The sequence below is a fragment of the Amia ocellicauda genome, chromosome 9, assembly GCF_036373705.1.
Source record: "Amia ocellicauda isolate fAmiCal2 chromosome 9, fAmiCal2.hap1, whole genome shotgun sequence".
Taxonomy (NCBI): Eukaryota; Metazoa; Chordata; class Actinopteri; order Amiiformes; family Amiidae; genus Amia; species Amia ocellicauda.
The window spans coordinates 3,664,729-3,683,807 of NC_089858.1; the positions used below are offsets into that span (position 1 = coordinate 3,664,729).

Here is a 19,079-nt window from a genome sequence, read left to right on the forward strand (position 1 = left end):
AAATTTCATAAATATTTATTTCATATCAATGAACAAAATTAACTACCTTCACAGCAGTGGTCTACAGCACTTAAAATTGTTAAAATAATATAAATAATATTAATTATAGTCCATTTTCTTTAGAGGCCACATTTGAAACACAAAACATTTACAGTTAGTACTTGGCATTAAAAACAATGGCAATACAATATAATTTAAGACACTTGGTGTTTTTTTTTGTTTTTGTTTCGTTTAAATATCACAGAGGTTCAGCAACAGTCTAAACAGTTAATATTCATTAAGATACAAAACCACTGCTAAAAGTGTAGGGGTCTAGAAACAAAACAGGAATAAAAAGAAAAATAAGCAAACGAAAAACAAACATTGAAGTACAAACCTCAACCGACAGATCTCCCATTCACCAATACTTAATAATAATAATTATAATAATAAATAAGTAAATAAATTTGCAAAAATATTCCCATTTTTTTCTTTATTTCTCAAGGCTCATAATAGTGTTCAAGAGTTTACATTTAAACAGGTAAACAGAGGTGTTGGCCTTTCCGAGTGCAGGAGGAGGGACGGACAGGGCGCACATGCACTATACAGAGGGAGGAGCTACATTAGAGGAACGCCACAATCGCGTGTACAGCACTTTGATGCAGGAGTTTAACTGCAGACTTCACCGCCATTCACAGGGTCAATCCACGCCTCCGCTCTCGGCCCATGCCATCTCCACGCTTGAATGCAGTTTTTTGCGTTAAAGTCTCAGTCTGTTTTGCAGTAGAAGTATCTGATATTTATTTAATTATATGCATTGTATAAAAACATCTTGAAAAGTAATACATCGTAATACATAATTTATTTCGTTCTTTACTTTCTTAGAAAAGAAAAACTGTGTTCAGTACAGCCCCCGTTCCCAGTCCACCAACACCCCCCCAGATTTCTGTTTGGACAGTTCAGGGCTGTTCAGAGTTGATCTATTCATTCGTCAAGTTGAACATCTATCCTGGCATTCCTTCCCCAGTTGGCATGGATGTTTAAGTTAAGGTAAGCGATGACTATTTCTGTTCTGAAAAGTGACATCCAAACACCCCCTATTCAAATCCATATTGAACTCCCTGCCTTCTTTAACTAAATGTTACAGCTTGAGAGTCTTGCACCCTAGACCACTTCCAGCATGTAAACCTGAGCCAGTCTGATGTGGGGGGGTTGTCTTCATACACATACACACACACACACACACACACGCACATGCACGCGCACGCGCACACACACCTGCAGGGCAATGGTTCTGGACAAACAGGGAGAGAAACTAAAAAAAAATTAAGTATAGTATTGTATTCGCAACATAAAGAGATTAGATGCCACCAGTGTAGTGGAAGTCGCAGGATACATCTGCAACAACAGCCTGTTATTAAAGTGCATCTGAAACACGTTCTAGAAGCCTGCTGGCTCAGTTCTATTAGTGTGTCGGGTTCTGTGTGGAATATCGCTTCTTTGAATATGAAGTGCACTGCAGGACTAACGTGAAGTGAAAAACAGCCATTTCTTCCAAAAGCAAGATGTGTACTCTGACACCTAACCTCTCAATTGTCTCCATTCCTTCATATTGAGAGCTCATGATATGGAATTTCTCTGTATAGCTGTGGTTTAGTTTTTAAGCACTGAAAAAGGCCATGTTGTAAATTCCCGGGCCCAGCCTGCCTGTATACCGTCAATTCACCAGGCCCCCGGCAGGCCCACATATCAGAGAGTGACATAAATAGATAGATATGTACATGAATGAGATCGGATGCATTGTAATGGTGCCCCAATGGTGATCGCTAATGCGTTCTACATTCCCCAACGCCTTGTGGAAATGGAGGAGAAACAAACAAACAAAGATGAGCAGTGACAAAAACCACGCAATAAAACAACACATCGTGACATTCCTATTGCGTGTGCGTGTGCGTGTGCGGAGATACTGAAGTGTGCCGAGAGGCATTCAAAACAAAACAAAAAAATATCGCTCCGGCGGACTGTTGTCACTTCAAGTCGACCGTGTCTTCCTCGAAGGACGTGGCGAGGGTGAAGGGGCTGGTGAGCGGCGGGCTTTCCTCTCGCAGCGCCACCGGGTCCGTGTCGGAGCTGGTGGAGCCGAGCCGGGGCTCCTCCGTGTCCGTGTCCAGCGACTCCGAGATCAGCCTGCAAAACCCCACGGCCAGAAAACATCAGCACCCGGGAGCAAGGGCCAGTCCCTCCCGACACAGCTCCAACACCGCTCAGCTACGCTCAGATACGGCACTGGCAAACTAATTAAAGTCTAAGCGTTACTTAAATAGATAACCCCTCGTACTGACACACCTTGTATCAATCATCCCACCCACCTGCTGCTGTGATGGTGAGCATTTGGCTTTTGCGGCTTCTAAGAATATAACAGAAAAGCAGAGTATCGAAGGCATATAGGCTGCATATAAACGATAACGACAAGGTTTTGTTTGGCCTCGCTGGTTTATTTTCAAATCAATTACAGACTACATTCGGAGAAATTACGGCACACTTGAGGCAGAAATGCTGAAATGTTAGAACTTTGGCCTCCTTAACCCGATAAGATCAATATAGAAAATATAGATCTCCAGATAAATGGATTAGTCATCCTCTGGGTACGACTGTTATCCAGTTATGATCTTCTGTATAAACGATTTAAAAGGCCGCAGGGGTATAAATATTGAAATAGAGACGGTATTAGAAGGCAGCTGCTGAAACAGATGAATGGCTGTGAAGGAAATGAAAAGGTCCTTACGGCCATTTTCTTTAATAATAGCTCAAAAAACAATCTTACTTCTCCCATCCCCAGTTTATGCTTACGCTTAACAATTGTACTCTTCTCTCAAACATTCACATATTTCAGAATCGTGACGTTGACGTTCTGTGTTTGATTTCATGACCCCCATTGGTCTTGACTGGTCTTTTTCTTGGGCCTTTGTTGAGGAATGGTTTATAACTAAGCCCCTGTGAGTGTTGCTCAGGGTGCTTCTGCTCTACTCAAAATGAACCTACTTCTGTTTACTTTTTTATGAATCTTAAGCAATCACTTTCTTTGTGAACTGTTGTGCATGTTTCATTCATGACTAGGAGCTTGTAAAGGATGGATGTCAAGAAGGCAAGATCAGCAGGCATCAAATGCACTAGAGACTGAGAGGGTTGAGGTCACACTGTCTGCACACTTCATCTTATTCTTTGTCGGTGGAATGAATGCCCAACTAAAGTGCCCTGCTACAGAGTGGGAGGGCTTTTTGTGTATTTTACAAAGAAGTATCTTGCAGCGTCTGTAGTTCTGGTACCGAAAATGCATCTGCTGATCCCCCCCCTTTACTTATGTGTCATCATCATTGCTGTTTTCTTGGAAAAGCAAAACCTTTCTCTGTATTTCTTTGTGCTCTGAAACTATAGTTCAGTGAAAAGCAGGCATTGCCAACAATGCAGAGAAGTCATATCAAATAAAAAAACAACAGATACATAATGTCGTTAAGGCACAGAAAATATGACAATTCACGAGTCAACAAAGCAGCGTGTGGTGGAGCCAAAGACAACCAGCACTGGGCACGTGCACTTTTAAGAAAGAGAGTGGAAGTTTGTTGTTGTGGGGGATAAGTCTGGATTTAAACTGATTGGTGCATTTTCATGCCAAACATAATCAACCTACTTTAAGTGGAGTTAGTGAGTGTCAAGTGCAGAACACACTCATGAATAACACAACCTCTTTTTTGTGAAGGTTATACACCACGTGCGTAACGATACTATGATATATTCTACAATCGTTAATAACATTGTTATTAAGCACTGCAAGGTTTCTAGAATTAGACTGTTGCCCAGACCGAATACAGCGTGCTGAGAGATTATAGCCCAGTCATTAGCAGTGTGGGGACGGACGCATGCCTTACTTCTCTGCGCTGGTCGATCTCACCGCCCCTGGCTTTGGCTCGTCTTCTGGTGGTTTGCGGGACGACTTTTTCTGTTTTATCGAGCTGTCGGTTTTGCTACTCGGTTCATCAGTAAGACCTTGAGGAAAGGAAAGAGTAGTGAATCACTTGCAATGGATTGAGCAGGTTCTGGTCCCCCACGCTAGAGAGGACACAGCTGCCTTGGAGAGAGATCTCAGACAATTCACTACAGTAATCAATCAGAGGACAGGTGAAAGGAACTGAATCTCTTCAGTCTGGACAATAAGCTATCACAAGGGGGTTTGAGTCAGGTATTCAAAAAGCACAACGGGACAGATAAAGCGAACCCCAAGGACTACTTCACACTCAACACTGAAACAAATACCGCGGGTGAAAACTGCACTGTAGGCCTCCAGCTGCACAGAGAGGAGGGTTTTACCAGGTGGACTTGGTGGAGTTGGCCGTGTCTTACCCAGGAGCTCCTTGCGTGTCCTGCTTGCTATCTCCTTGATCTCCATGCGGGACAGAGACAGAGAATGAGTGACAGGGATGATGGTGGAGGACACGGCGCTGGAGGTGGGGGGAGTGACCACTTTCTGGACCAGCGGGGACTTCAGGGGCCGCTCGATACTGCGCCCCACCAGGTTGCTCAGCGGGATTTTGTAGATGTGTTTGGACTGCACTTCCCCTTCGAAACAACAAACAAACACATAAACAGAAGAGAAGCAAACGTTCGTCGAGCAAAAGACACCAGGATGTCAAATGCTTCCAAAACGCCAATTTAGTTTTTGTTGTGCTCGTGAAAATGCAAAAGAAAGAAAACGGCAAAAAGATTTAGAAGCCAAGATGAGCTCGCTGGGAAAAGCAAAGTATTAATAGTGGTAACGATGTAGAAGATAGAAGATGATAACATCAACAATATGCTGAGGTGTATTTAAGGGCAGTAAGTTTAGAAATGGATCTGAGTCAATGTTTAAAAGTCTCAGTTTAGCATTGGTTCACAAAAACTGTAAAAAACAGAGCAATGGAGCCCCAGTCTACACTCCACATGTTACTAAAGGAGCGATGATGGAAGGAAGACAGGTGCTGCTTCTTACAGGGCCTAAGTGTACTTCTGTGCAACAGCAGGGTCGGTCAGCCAAGAGCACCCAAGCCCTGCTGTACAATCACTTTCACACAGAGCTTCACATCCAGGACGGTGACAGACAACATCCCAGCAGCAAACACTAAAGATTTCATCAGCGTCGCTCAGGTTTTGCAGTTTCGATGTTACAAACATCATCATAATCACAACACAAAGGATCCAGTCTTACACTTAAGTACACGTGTATGCGAGTATAGGGCCAGGGTTCTTGTCTGGATTAATAGAGTATCATCTGCTTGTAATTTAGTAATATATGGAGAAACTGCATAATGCAAAGATCAAATTTACTCATAACGTGTTTTATAATGTAACACACGAGAGCAAATATCTGTGATGCATTTTTATTTAAACAAGTCACACACTAAAGAATTATACCAGCATGACACCTAGGCTATGGGATGGGAATATCCTGAAGATTACTGAAGATTACTGATGTTGCACTCACACGAACGGTGGGTTTCATTAAAATTCATTTTGTAGCAGATGAGCAATTTCGTCTGCAATCCATTTAAATGTAATATCCTGCTGGGGTTTCAGGTAATTGGAATAATGTCTGAAGTTGATTAAACTAGTGTCCAAGCACCTCTTAGGACTGTACGAACAGGAGCTTAACAGTTATGCAGTTTAACCTCTTGTGTCCCTTTCTGGGCACTAAAATACTGTCGTAGTTTTCTTAGAGCAAAAGACTGGCGCGCAACCCAAATCCGGGCAACGGCGGGCAGGAGAAATGACATGAGTTGGGAACAGTGGCGGGGCACTAAGAGGCTCTGTAGGACTGAGCCAGAGGAGCAAGACTCAAATTGACACAGATGACAAACCCCTCGCAGCACAGATCAAATCAGTCAAAGTATATATGCCTTGTTGCTGTCTGTTTTTTAAAACCCGCATGATGTGCATCAACAGTGTTTTTCTCTTAAACTGTAGATTGCAGTAAGCAAAAGTACCCCCTTCCCTTAACTTGGCAGATGCTTTTTTTTCTCTTTTTCTTTCTTCCCCCACTTGCAGGTGAAGCAAGTAGGCGGGTCGATGGTTTTCTCAAATGAAGTCGGCTTCATCTTTTAAGGAAGTGTGCAGCTGACAGACTCACCCATGAGCACTTTGACACACGCAGTCAACGTGTTTCTTCAAACTGGGTGTAAAGGAGTAACATTAACAACTACAGCTATTTTTAAACGCCGCTGTTTGTTAAACTGCCTTCCTCTGCAGGCACTGTAATTATTTTGGGGCAAACAATTTTCTAACCTTAAGCAGGATTTTCTGGAGCTTCGGAATCAAATAAATGGTTTCAATTAAACTGCGATAACAATGAGAGGAAACTCATTCCGGTTCTGATGGTGCCATTCTTCAGTGATTTGACTATAATCTGCCGGTGTGGGGAGGCGATAGTGGCTGAATGCTGATTGGAGAATGAGGTAAAGTCGAGAGGTGTAGGTAAAAGCAGTTACTGTATTGTACAAGAAATAATCAGTAACAGAACAAGATGATAAGATATAACTACTCTTTGGTACAATTGCCAAAAACAATTATACAAGGCTGAAACTATTTTTAACTCATCCTTTTAATCAGTTAGCCAATTAGACTATTTTCTCGCTTTGTCTTTTTATAAACATGAGGTCATAACCCTGATGAAATCATTCACTGGAAAACTGAAAAACACAATTAAAAACGTTGTATCTGTACATACAGTTCTAATACTTCTTGCCAGGAAACAAACACAGCTGAGAGTAAATCCGTATGTGTCAACAGTGACACCAAACTCTCCTTTAGAAAAGCTGCAATTAATCGTACAGCATATTGAACTGCCCAAGAGAGGGATTTACATCTGAGAGTTGGAACCTCACAATGTAATGTTAGTAACATGCATTAAAAAACAGTTGATCAAACTGGCCAGTAGATGGCACCCTCAGCAGATTTTATTTTTAATTGGCTCCATCGCACATCAGAACTGAAGTAGATCTGGAAAGTGAGGAAACACCAATAAACACACAGATAACACCAGCGTCAGACTGCAGTATGAAAGCACAAATTGAAAAATTAAAAATATTAGAGCAAAACAACTGTATTGAAAGTATGGGAAATGATACCTATATTTGTACACAACTCAGGCGTTCAATAAGCTGGTTAAAGCAAGGCGGAACATTGTACAGAACCGAGAACAGAAACACCATTTGAATTAACCAGGCGGGGTTATCATGCATTCGTTCAGCTGAACCACATGTACAGGCATGGAGATTTTTTAAAATCTTCTCTCGTGTGTCCGAGTTACCGATCACATTTTCATCTGAATACTCTTCTGAGAATATTAATAGAATGCCTTGGCTGTGACATAGAGATTGTCAAAACAGAGATTTTTTTCCCCCTCTCTGATTAAAAAAAATCCCCACAGAGCATAGATGGCGTGTGCAGATAAAGGTGCAGCGGATTCACATTTGTCAACACCCCCTGCGTTAGTCTGGTTACAGATTGGTTTGTGTCGAGGAGGCTATGACAAAGGCATCCTATCAATCATGCCGTGCCACACCCCCCCATCACAGTGACACCTTGGCCTTGCTTGATAATATCATAAGGGGTTAAAGGTTTTTTCCATGCTGCAAAACCAATAGTCTGACAATCGTGATGTGGCACATGGTATACACTCCACATGCTAGTGAGTTTCTGATAGACACACATATATATATATATATATATATATATATATATATATATATATATATATATATATATTGATATAAAACAAAGCGTGCATATGCATAAACCAATGGTGCAACATATTTATGAAAGAGTCTAGAGATGTCTTAAATACCTTCAGCTTCCTTGGACATATACAGGGAAAGCTTTGTTCCATAGGGGATCCTAATAGAATCTGATGTTTAAAAGAAACACAAACAGGATCAATCAGATATACAGGAAGGGACAAGAGAAATAAACATGTACATCGAGGCTGTCACAGCTTAACCACTCCACTGAAATGCATCAGCAGCTTCACTTATTTTAACTCTGAAAATACAGCGTCACCCACAGCAGTACTTTGGTGTGTGTTAGCGGCCTTCATATCAAATACGGGGCATTCAGAATAAATTGCTTGCAACGGGCAGAGTTGGGGCAGGTCACCAAATTATAAACAGATTGAATGTTCACTGCTGAATTAATGAATGGCGTATGGAAGTACTCATCGTAATGAGGTATTGGGTAAACAGTGCATTCCCACATTTCAAAATACACCTGGAATACTGAAATCGGTTATCGGTGTGGATCTCAGGCTAGTGTACTTAACATCCTGAATAATTGTGTTTACCTATAACAGGAAAAAGCATCTGACACAAAACACATGACCAACAATTAAAATGGTTAAAAATCACTGGAAGCTGAAAAGCTGAAGGGATGCACCCAAGTGCACTGGCATCACATCCTCACATTCGACAGGAGAGCTGGGACTCAAGCAAGGATAATGGTTGATATATTATGAATGTAAGAGGACTGTTGAATGGACACAAAGAAAGCCGATCACCTAGAATGAACAACACTCTCAAATTATTCTAATTAACCCATAACTGCCCTTAATCGCCGCTCAGGGAGAACGCAGAGTCAGGTTAATTAGTTTCAGGATGGAGACGTCTACCTGCCTGCACTAAGTCACAGCACAATGACAAAACCATTAGCTCAGATTACCCTCCCATGTTCACAGCTCTCTCCACATGCATATTAGCACGGCTCCGCCTGATCCCTGCTTGACCGTGTTTTCCTACGAGCGGCAAGAGGAGCTGGGAAGACAGATGAGCCCAAGCGAGCAAATTTGCTGATCTTTAATTTTCTTTTCAACATCTGCAACCTTGACCATGTCAATTGAATTCTTCACATTTTAATGTGTAAAACGAGCTGTCGTCATGCTACAGCCGCTCTGTGTTTGAAGTCTACAGGCCATGATCTTAACTTGAGTAAACCAGTCTTGGAAAGTTGCCGGCCAACAAAGCTGTTAGGACTCATGATGCAAGGCAATGGTGTCTCCATCATCATCACTCACACTGAATCCCAAAGGATCAAAGTGTCAGAGGCTATTGACAGCCATTTAGCCGAATAAATACATCACTTTGAGATAAGCTTGATTGTCCTTTATTATTTGAGGATATTTGATAATAAGCTAGTAGTTGATTATATCAGAATCATCCTTCATTGGATTGGCTTGAATCACTGCTTGAGTTTTCTGACGGCAAACCTCGTTGTCAGGCTGTAGGTGTGGAGTCTGTGAAACACCCCTCCTATCTATTTCATCAAGAGGGTCCCGAAAGCCACCAGTCTTAACTGTCATACCCCCATAAGCAAGATATTCTGACCCGGGGGGCTCACACGCAAACCGACAACCGAACTGTTCTCTGCGTTCGTTTTCCAGAACGGCTACGTTTTTCTTCCTCTCATTGTTTTAATTCCAGGCTCAGCTCCAGTGGATTGGGTCAGTGTGCCGGATCAGTGGTTTTAATTATTTGGAGGGAGGGAAAACAGCAACCCCTATGGGCTGTAGCAGAAGCCAGAAAACGAAGCCGGTGTCTTCTGAGGACTTCCCGTACACCTTTCCAAATCCTTTATCGGTGTCTCGACAGCATATGACGTGTACAGTGCATTTATGACTTGTTTACGGGGTAAAAATCCAAGAAAGTGTGGTTTAAAAAAATGCATACACCAACAATCACTAATAAATAATGCATGACCTAATCCGTACCTCAAAGAGCTTTCTGCCACATTTACACTAACATCTGAGGGGTACAACAACTGCAGATTTTACAAGGACTGAAGCTGTGGATGTGGAACAATGCAATATTATTATTATTTGTACATCTCATCTCAACTATGGTTTGTTTATATATATATATATTACTTTGAGGTAAAGCCCTAGCCTTTAATTTGCACTCAATCACTCGGATCTGTGCTTGTGTATTTGCGTCTCATTGTGTTGGATACTAAGCAGGGAATCAATAGAAACACCATGGTTTCGGTCTTGGCCACCAGAGAGGACGCAAATTAAATGAGCATCCATCTCCTTAGCATTAACAGGTGTCTGACAAACCGGCCGTGAAAAAACAAATAAGTATGGCCAGCCCAGGGTCTGAATGAAGACATGCAAACTGCAGCCGGTGTTTGAAGATTGTATAGGTGGGAAGGAGGATTGTTTACACAGCTTCCCACACAAGAGCTGAAGCCCTGCGGCTGCATTCATATAAAACCGGCAGACCTCGCCACTGTACCCTTTCATTTTCCCGACACAATTAATAAAACACATCTGAAGGGGGGGAGCTGCGCTGTTCAGACACATTTCACCACACGTTTGAAAACAAGGCTCTACACCTCTACTATCGTTGAGTATAAACCCAATCCATACAGTATTGTGGTGTAAACTGGTTGTTCGTTCAACTTTTGTAACTGAAAATTAGTCTAGTCATTATTTTATTTTAATTGTCCACTAGGAAAACTAGTTCTTTTCATGGGGGTGTGTTTACATGGGAGTTTCAGTCACGCCCAATTTACGGCTGAATTACAACAGCGGTGTTACACAGAAAAGTCCTAACTGTTTTTGTCCAGATGGGCTTGCCGTACTGCTCAGAGTAAGGTTCAGACCCCAATGGGAAGCTCAAGACTGACGTGATGGCATGGTGCACACTTCCACAATAATTATATTTTAAAACACGGAATAACACATAATGATTCTTTCATGTCCTCTTGCTGTGCATGTGTGTGTGATTTAAGTCTGCTGTGGTTTTCGTGGTCTTGTAATTGCACTTTAAAACGCTGCACTTGTAGCACATTCAGGGAGCCACCCGCATGGCAGCAGCAGAGCTTGGCGAGAGACACAGTGCTTTACAGGTATGGCAAGCCCATCTGGACAAAAATGTGCAGGACTTGTCTATGTAGCATCATCGTTATGATTCAGCTTTCCCCCTTTAATTGGTGGGCTGAAGCACAACATTGGGCACTGCTGAACTCGCACAAAAACAAAGCCACAGAGAAATGTGGGGGTCCAGTACTGAACTGTCTGAGCACCCCCCGTTCTGTCTTCATAAAAGCAGTGCACCCTGCCTGTGCAGCACACATCAGCTCTCCAGATGGCTGCCCTCACTAGTTCTCCTCCAAACCACCGCGGCTCGATGCAACTTCATCTTCCTGCACAGGGAGTCTGTCATAAATCAGCAGCCGGCTCTTAATGATTCAAAGAAGAATTTAATTATGAGTCCTTCTGCTTTTATTCATATCTGTCTTCAGAGAACGAGCACAACGTGAGGCGGAGAAACTCATTCTGGGCTGACTCGACTAATACCGTTATGCCAAAAGACAAACAAACAAAAAAAGACAATTGAGAAATACAGTTTTGACATTTTTGTATATTGTTGTTTTAAGAATACCGATAGATATCAGACAGTGTAGGTCCACAACTGTCAACACAACAGGACTGAAAAACATCAAACTGCATCTGTGTTAGGTTGTTGCCTGCGCCTCTGCTTCTACTTCTGGTAGACTGACACTGTGCCACTTTAATTTCTCCCTCATTTGCTGTTCCAGATCATCTTCGACAGGCTGTATAAGGGATCACGGTGAGGACTGAGCTAGATCATCTAATATTCAACAACGACAGCGTGGTACGTCTTGTCCAATCCACTGCTGGCAGAGGAACTCATTAGTTTTGGGTAATATGCTGCAGATTTACTTCCCAACACCTATGAAATCTCCAGTGGATTTTAAAAATGATTTATAAGTGTTCTGTAACAATCGGTAACAACGGCGATTGGAATCAAAGCCCCTTTTCTCCTTTTAGGATTTTGCGAATGCCATGGAGACTGAAAGAGATTATTTAATCAAATCTGGCACCTCTAACCCTCAGTCATCCCCACACTCGATGTGTCTCTGTCTGCACATGGCAGAAACCGTGCGGTGCTCCTCATTTTAAATTGCTCTCCCTGCTTCAATCCGCAATGCTCATTAAAAGCATCGTCGCTCACTCCTGATACCCTTTCATAGGGATTGTGTTCGAGGGGATCAACCCAGCAAACAGCAATGGCATCCTGCAATCGATCCCCACTGTGTTTCCACTTCTACCACCGCTGACTGCAGATTCCCTCTCTCCCCCTCTCTCCCCCTCTCTCTCCCTCTCTCTCTCTCTCTCTCTCTCTCTCAGTTTCTCCTTCACTCCCCCCCACAGGTTCTGTTGAGCTGCAGTCAGTCTATCTGCATGATTCCCACCCCTCCCCCCCCCGCACTCTGGTACTGCCGAGACCCCTCCTCTGCACACTCAGACAGTCAGCACTGACTTTGTTGTCTGCATTTCAATTGAGAGAGCACTTAAAGGAAAAACAACATTCAAAGCAATATAAAACCGACAGCGAGAGAGAGCGAGAGAGAGAGAGAGCAGGGAGACAGGGAGGCTGCAGGCCTAGGCAGGGTGCTGCATTGCTTGGGTCTTTACTGGCACTTCAATCTAGGAACCTGTGTGAATCTGTCAACCCCTTGGGATGATTTTGAAATGCACAGAATTGACCGCCGTTGAAGGTGGGAATTCACATGTCATCAGTGCAGGTGTGTTGCAGTCCCGGGCTGCCCACAGTCTTATGTACCGGGCCTCTGTATTGGAGTATACTGAAGAAAATAATAATAAGACAAATTTGGTCAGCTATTTTCAGTCTTTACTCTGGTTATTTGCCCCTTTTGAGATCCGTTTGCTATCCAACCCTCCCAAATGCACTGTGGATGAGCTGAAGCCCTGGCTTTGAGGCTCAACGATTATTGGGGAATGGAGACGCGTCTGATTGGGACTATGGGAAGCAGGGGGCGGTTAATGCAAACGTTCAGAGGCTTCCTATCCATCACTTACTCAGCCTCACCCAGCAGACAGTAGTGTTGTTGTTGTTTCACATTTAATAACAAAGTCTCTCTCTTCCTCACTCTCTCTCTCTGCATCATCCTCCGAGCTTCAGCTCTTCGTTATTGTTTTTTTTACTCTGCTGCAACTAAGGGGAGCTTATTATCTTTTTTTCTTGCCACCAGCGGCCACCCTGTATTCGTTAGGAGCCTCGTGCACGGGCACAGTTCTTCACTTCCACAAACAGTCTTCCCATCAGCCGGTGCGCAGCAGGGAGGAGAGAGAGCACGGGGAAGCTGCTCAGATGCACAGGGGAGGTCTGCACGACTCGGAACATCACTCACTGAATCCCAGCGGTTTTAATACCTGCCTGATCGCTCCTGAAACCTGCTACCTCTACACAATCTGAACTGATCCCTATTAAAAGGGACCCACAGAGAACACAGTTTCAGAAACCAAGTCGTGTACGAAATGTATTGTTTCAGATTTTGTTTTGCAATTTAAATTTCTGAAGCCTGTTACGGTGGTGGTGGTGGTGGTGGGTCTATAGATTTGTGCATCCATTAATTCAGCAACAGATGGCATTTTGAACTCAATCCCTTGTTGAGAACCAGGGTGTCAATATGAAAGTGTTACTCTTGCAACAAGCGCAGATTTGATCAGCAGAGTGTAAAATTATCCGAGTTGAGTTCTCCTCTGCCCGTGACAGCCGTACTACACAGGCAGGCAGAATTCAGAGGGAACACGTTGACACCGTGGTAATGAAACCTTTTTGGTGCAGAGAAAACTGACGCCCGATTTTATGAGGCTAAGGGTTAGAGTTCAAGGTGCCAGACCCTGAGAGAATTAGTGCAGATGCTGATGTTTTAGCAGCGTGGCTGGATTCTGCAGCAGAGCCCGAAGCTATGTGAACCGCCTGTTCAGTCACCGAGATCCCTGCGACGCACGAGTGACTGGCGGCAAACTTACCATCTCCTAAGGGCGATGGGAACATGGGCATCTCGTAGGCGGTGGGCGTCTGCGGGGAGCTCTGTGAACTGGTCTCCTTTGAGCTGCTATTGGAGGCAGCGTTTACCGCAGCAGAGGAGGCAAAATAAATATCCGACTGGAACGAGAGTGAGAGAGAGAGAGAGAAAGAGAGATAGAGAGGAAGGGCAGGAGCATTAAAAACACGGTCGGGCATTTCTCCACTTTCACCTATCAGTAGGTACCTGAGAAGCCACAGAGGGGCACTGGTGAGGGATGGACTGAGGGGTACCAGGCTAACTTCAACCCATGGGAGCTCAGTTAACACCGCACGGCCCCCTGGGAACTAAAGCTCAACCCAGACTACAGGATACAGGATGCCTAAGGGATGCCTTTTTCAATGGGCCACTTGGGACAAGTCAAGTACCCTAGTTATCGCATGGCATGTTGTCAGGGCTATGCTTTGCCAGCTCCCCAGCTGATTTTATTATTATTTTTAATTACAATAAAAACCCTGTACAGCTTGTAGATTGAAAGATGGATGAACCTACCCTAGAGGCGGCCAGCTGGAGCTCAGGCACCACCGCGGTGTGGACGAGATTCCCGTTCACCACGAGCCGAATCTCGATGGAGTCGGTCGTAAATGCCAGGATATACGGGAACGCACAGACTGCGGAGCACAGCCATGGAGGATTTGAAAAACAGATCAGGTCTAAACTGACCACCCCACCTGAGATCGGTTCCTTTGAGGTAATACTCATTGGTGGGAAAGCCACAGACAGTCTCCTCCTGGCCTAACTTGGTATTCAGATAATTTTCAATTAATTTTAGAAACTCAAGAAATAAAAAAAGAAAGTACAATAACCACCCCAAAAAAAAACTCCCTGGGAAGAACCCCACACACAGAAAGAATGGGAGTGATGGAGAGGGACAAGAGAAAACCAGACAAGGTGCCAGTCTAAAGCTGGCAGGGTTTTACTTTACAGGGTATGGTTATGTGTCCAATGGTGATGTGGCAGGATGTTCTGAATGTGTAGTTTGTGAGCAAAAAATACATGAATAAAAAGCTAGAGCAAAGCTTTCATTGACAAGAGAGACTGTGACAGGAAGACTAAGACTCGCTGACTACACTAGCACTGCTGTCTGACACGTTTGAGGCACCGTTTCATTCAAGGTTGAATGCAAGAGGAGAGGGATGTACCGATGGCATTGGGAACCTGATTCCAGCTGAAGTGAAAGTCCGAGGCTGTGGACTGGATCATCGGAGTGGCGCCGTTGAACGGACACACCTTCTTGTAATAACATATATCTGGAAAAGACCAAAAAAGTATGTAATAATGTGTCTGTCTCTTATACATCAGACATGCTAATACTTTCATAAAATAAACCTCAAGCATACATGTTTTTCTTTTTTTTTTTTACTGAACCGCAATGACATAAACTCAAAACTTTATTGACATTTCTCTGTTTTCCCAGGTCTGGTTTGGTTTTCAGCATCTGTACCCTTAAGTAACCTGTAGGTTTAAGTTCAGCAGCACAACATGCCCATGTCTGTATGTGTTGAATGTCCTGTGTTATACAGTAAGAAAACGAGAGTCCAAATAAATTCTGCTTCCTTTTTTCATGCAGATCGTGTCTGACTGGTATTATCAATATCCAGCTACATTCTCCAAATGCCCAGCAGACTGTGACTGGGCTAATAATACTCATACCAGTATTATAATGTAAAGCAGTCCTGTGTTTGATAGGCCTTAACCCCTGGATGAGATAACGTTACCACCATTTAGCTCCAGCACACACGAGCCTGAGACCTTTAGTTATCAGAACAATATAGCCATTTTCTAATCTCCCAAATACGAGGACGGCACCTTCCTCAGGACCTGGAAGTGAATGCCGAGGCCTCCGAATGTAGGGACTCAATCACATTGCTCATCGATACTAACAGTGGACAGTATCTTTATGGCCTGCTGCAGCTAGACGCATAAATAAAGGAGAATCCTCACAAGCACAGACACAGTCTAGTTTAGCATTAAAATGTAAAAAAGAGGATCTGTAGGAAGTAGTGTTGACCACGGGGTGGCACTGTTCCCTCTGGAGCAAAAGGAACGGCGCACTATTGAAAGTGCTGCCTGGGTTGCAAATGAAACGTGAAATCAAGGGCCTGACAGTCCATTGTACTGTTGGAAAGAATCGGACCCTGGCTGAATCATACTTCTCACCAGGCTTGCATGCATTTCCCCCCATCCTGCTTCACTGATAAGTAATTCCTCACCTCTCCATCTAATGTGTTTGCTGGGCAGCTGCTGGCACACCATAGCAATCTCAACCCCCCCTTGAAACTACAGGGATGGATGGTGCTAGCGTGTTTACTGAGGCAGGTAACCTGCACATCTGGACTGAAGGAGATAAACTTGATATGTAGGTATGGAAGCCTGATTTTGCTTTAAATGAAACTACTAACAAGATGAAATATTAAATAGTCTTCCCTCATTATACTGTCAAGTCCTGGACAGCCATTGCAATTGCTAGTACAAGGCCAATGCAAGTTTAGCCTGGTAAATTATCATACGATTTTTGCATTGTACCATAGTTTTACACTGGGTTCCTAAGGTACAAAATGTATTCACTGGACACTTCACCAAGAATCAACCATGATCTAACTTCGTAAACAGGCCTTAGGAATATTTACCACAGTCTTCCCATAGTCCAGTGTAGCAAAGTACATTGAAGGCCTGTTTAACCCTCAGGAACCCACTGTAATCCTGAGATAAAACCACAGTAAATGTACCACGTTAAATGTAAGTCCTGTGGTAAATTCACCTGGGTAAATTTGCAAAAAGATGGGCCTGGCAACATGAAGGAGAGACTGTACTGGTGCAAACCTGTTCAAGAGGGAAAACTGGCAATATGTGCCATGAAAGGGCAGAATAAAGAGGGACGACTCTACATAACCAAGTTATTTTCTGAATAGTTCTACATCCCAGTGCGCCTGTCAGGAAACTGCAAAACTAAAATAAAACCAGTGTCAGGAGCTCATAATGAAACGAATGCAACTGCAGGCAAACAGGTGTATATCGTTTACACGTTCCCCCATCCATGATCTGAAGAGAGAAAGAGCAGCGTGTTTCAAGACATTGGGTGGAGAACCTGCGTAATACTCACAGTTATAACACAGCAAGAGCCCGGCTTCCCCGTCTTCATACACGTCTATGGCTGCCACGAAATTGACCTGAAAAATACCACCGTCAACCAAGAAAGAAAGGCTGAAGATCTTATTGTAACATGACCGACAGATCAGTTTTTCCTGCTATTCGTGGTACATACACCTTATTCGACTTTTTTCTGCTGCTGATACACAAACTTGTTCTGATCACAACGTGTCATGAGGAATGCTAAGTGTGCTTTCAGATGTGGAGAATTGTCTCTCCGGGGGTTGGGTGTCTCACCCTGTTGGCTTCGACGTGATGCAGCCGGTAGGCCTCGCCTGTGCTCTCGTTGATCAGGTCAAACTGGTGCTTGTAGGCCACGCAGATCATGTTGTCATTTTCCCCGGTGGGACCGTCCACTAGAGCCATCACCATGGGCGAGTCGCACAGACAGATCTCCTGCAGGAACAATGCGGTCAGCAGGGTGGTGGCATTATTTTTGTATGTACGGAAGCACAACAGTTTCTTTGTGAAGCAGGACTTCTTTTTGACAGGGGTGTGCAGTAAAGTGTCGTGCATCTTTGGCATGTAAAGGCACTGCTTGGCCCGCAGCGTGTTGCTATTATAGTAACGCACACGGGCCGTAACGGCTCGCCTTAAATTGTCCATGTGCGTTACTATAATAGCAACACGCTCGCCACTTATGGGAATGCACAGCTCTCTGATCAGTCACTCACTGAGCCTGAACTGCAAAGAGCTTCACACGAATCGATAGTGAGAAATTCCACAGCGTTCCCGATCTGTCAGGGGTTCACAGCTCTGGGAGAGAGAGCGTCATTCAGGTCTGGCTGCAACCAGGGACGGATGACCGAAAAGGGCCGACTGTCGGAGCCTAGCAGAGTGCGACCGTGTTCGTGTGTGTGTGTTTTTCTTACCCTGATGTACTGGAACTCCTCGACGGGTGACTCGGGGGGTGCCGTGACCATGGAGATGTTGGTTAAGCTGTCTGGCCGCTGCTGCTTCCTGGTGATGAGGAGCAGCTTGTTGCGAATGGCCGCCACGATGCGCAGCTCCGCGCTGTGGTGGGTGTTGATGGAATACAAATGGCAGCCTGCAGAGGAACACAAGCACATTCGTATCAGTCCAGTTGGGGCGTATCAAGCTCTTCGATTAACCCCATACAGACAACTCAATAGACACCCAGTACAAATTTTCTCAGCCACAATCCATAAAAGCCTCTCTCTCAGTTCTCAAACATTGTGCTACTTTTTGGTTGGCCAAATACCATCGATTTTCATTTCCTCACATTGTAGTCTAGATCCATTCTGGGCCCCGTCTTGGCTGCTATTGGTAAACGTTCAGTTTCTTTACAAAATAAATAAAAGCTCTTCTCTTGCCACATCATAGGGGGACACAAAAACATTACGGCAATGGTCCACGGCCGAACTGTAGATCATTGCACCGCAGATAAGGAACATTAAAGGCTCATCGTTGCGGTAATGAAACTGGAACAAATCAATGGTGTGGCCGAGCTCATTCATCTCCCCCCTGGCAGGCCGGCCGTAGACCTGGAGAGCTGGCAGCGTGTGTGTATAATGAGAAATAAATCAATGGATCAATTAATCAATCCATAAATACATATACTGTGAACCGACTGAGGCAGAGAAGGAATTAATCCACTGAATTCACCTGCCATTGCTCTGAAGGATTTCAGTTTAGGACGAGGGAGAGAGGCCGAGGGTAATGCCTTGCTGATTGTGTAAGGGAGAGAGGAAAAGCACAGGAAAAAGAACTGCAGAATGAATTAAAAACAATAAAGCTGAAAGAAGCTAACTTTTGGGAAATGTGCCTTTGGAATGTTCCTTGTTAGAGAATCATTGATTGTATGTACAGTGAGGGAAAAAAGTATTTGATCCCCTGCTGATTTTGTACGTTTGCCCACTGACAAAGAAATGATCAGTCTATAATTTTAATGGTAGGTGTATTTTAACAGTGAGAGACAGAATAACAACAAAAAAATCCAGAAAAACACATTTCAAAAAAGTTATAAATTGATTTGCATGTTAATGAGTGAGATA

General features: G+C 43.8%; 1 protein-coding gene across 4 annotated transcripts in view; it reads right to left on the reverse strand.

The window, feature by feature from the left end:
* garnl3 (GTPase activating Rap/RanGAP domain like 3) overlaps positions 1 to 19,079 on the reverse strand; it is a 137,412-nt gene continuing 118,333 nt past the window's right edge. For 3 of the 4 annotated variants that reach the window (XM_066712734.1, XM_066712736.1, XM_066712733.1), the window contains 10 exons: positions 17,937 to 18,112; positions 17,302 to 17,460; positions 17,018 to 17,084; positions 15,057 to 15,164; positions 14,407 to 14,525; positions 13,859 to 13,994; positions 7,853 to 7,912; positions 4,378 to 4,593; positions 3,906 to 4,023; positions 1 to 2,166 (listed from right to left, as the gene is read on the reverse strand). In XM_066712734.1, the coding sequence (XP_066568831.1) occupies positions 2,007 to 2,166; positions 3,906 to 4,023; positions 4,378 to 4,593; positions 7,853 to 7,912; positions 13,859 to 13,994; positions 14,407 to 14,525; positions 15,057 to 15,164; positions 17,018 to 17,084; positions 17,302 to 17,460; positions 17,937 to 18,112 (1,319 nt within the window). In that variant the 3' untranslated portion in view covers positions 1 to 2,006. The remainder of the gene's footprint in view (positions 2,167 to 3,905; positions 4,024 to 4,377; positions 4,594 to 7,852; positions 7,913 to 13,858; positions 13,995 to 14,406; positions 14,526 to 15,056; positions 15,165 to 17,017; positions 17,085 to 17,301; positions 17,461 to 17,936; positions 18,113 to 19,079) is intronic. The other variant, XM_066712737.1, reaches the window with a different exon arrangement.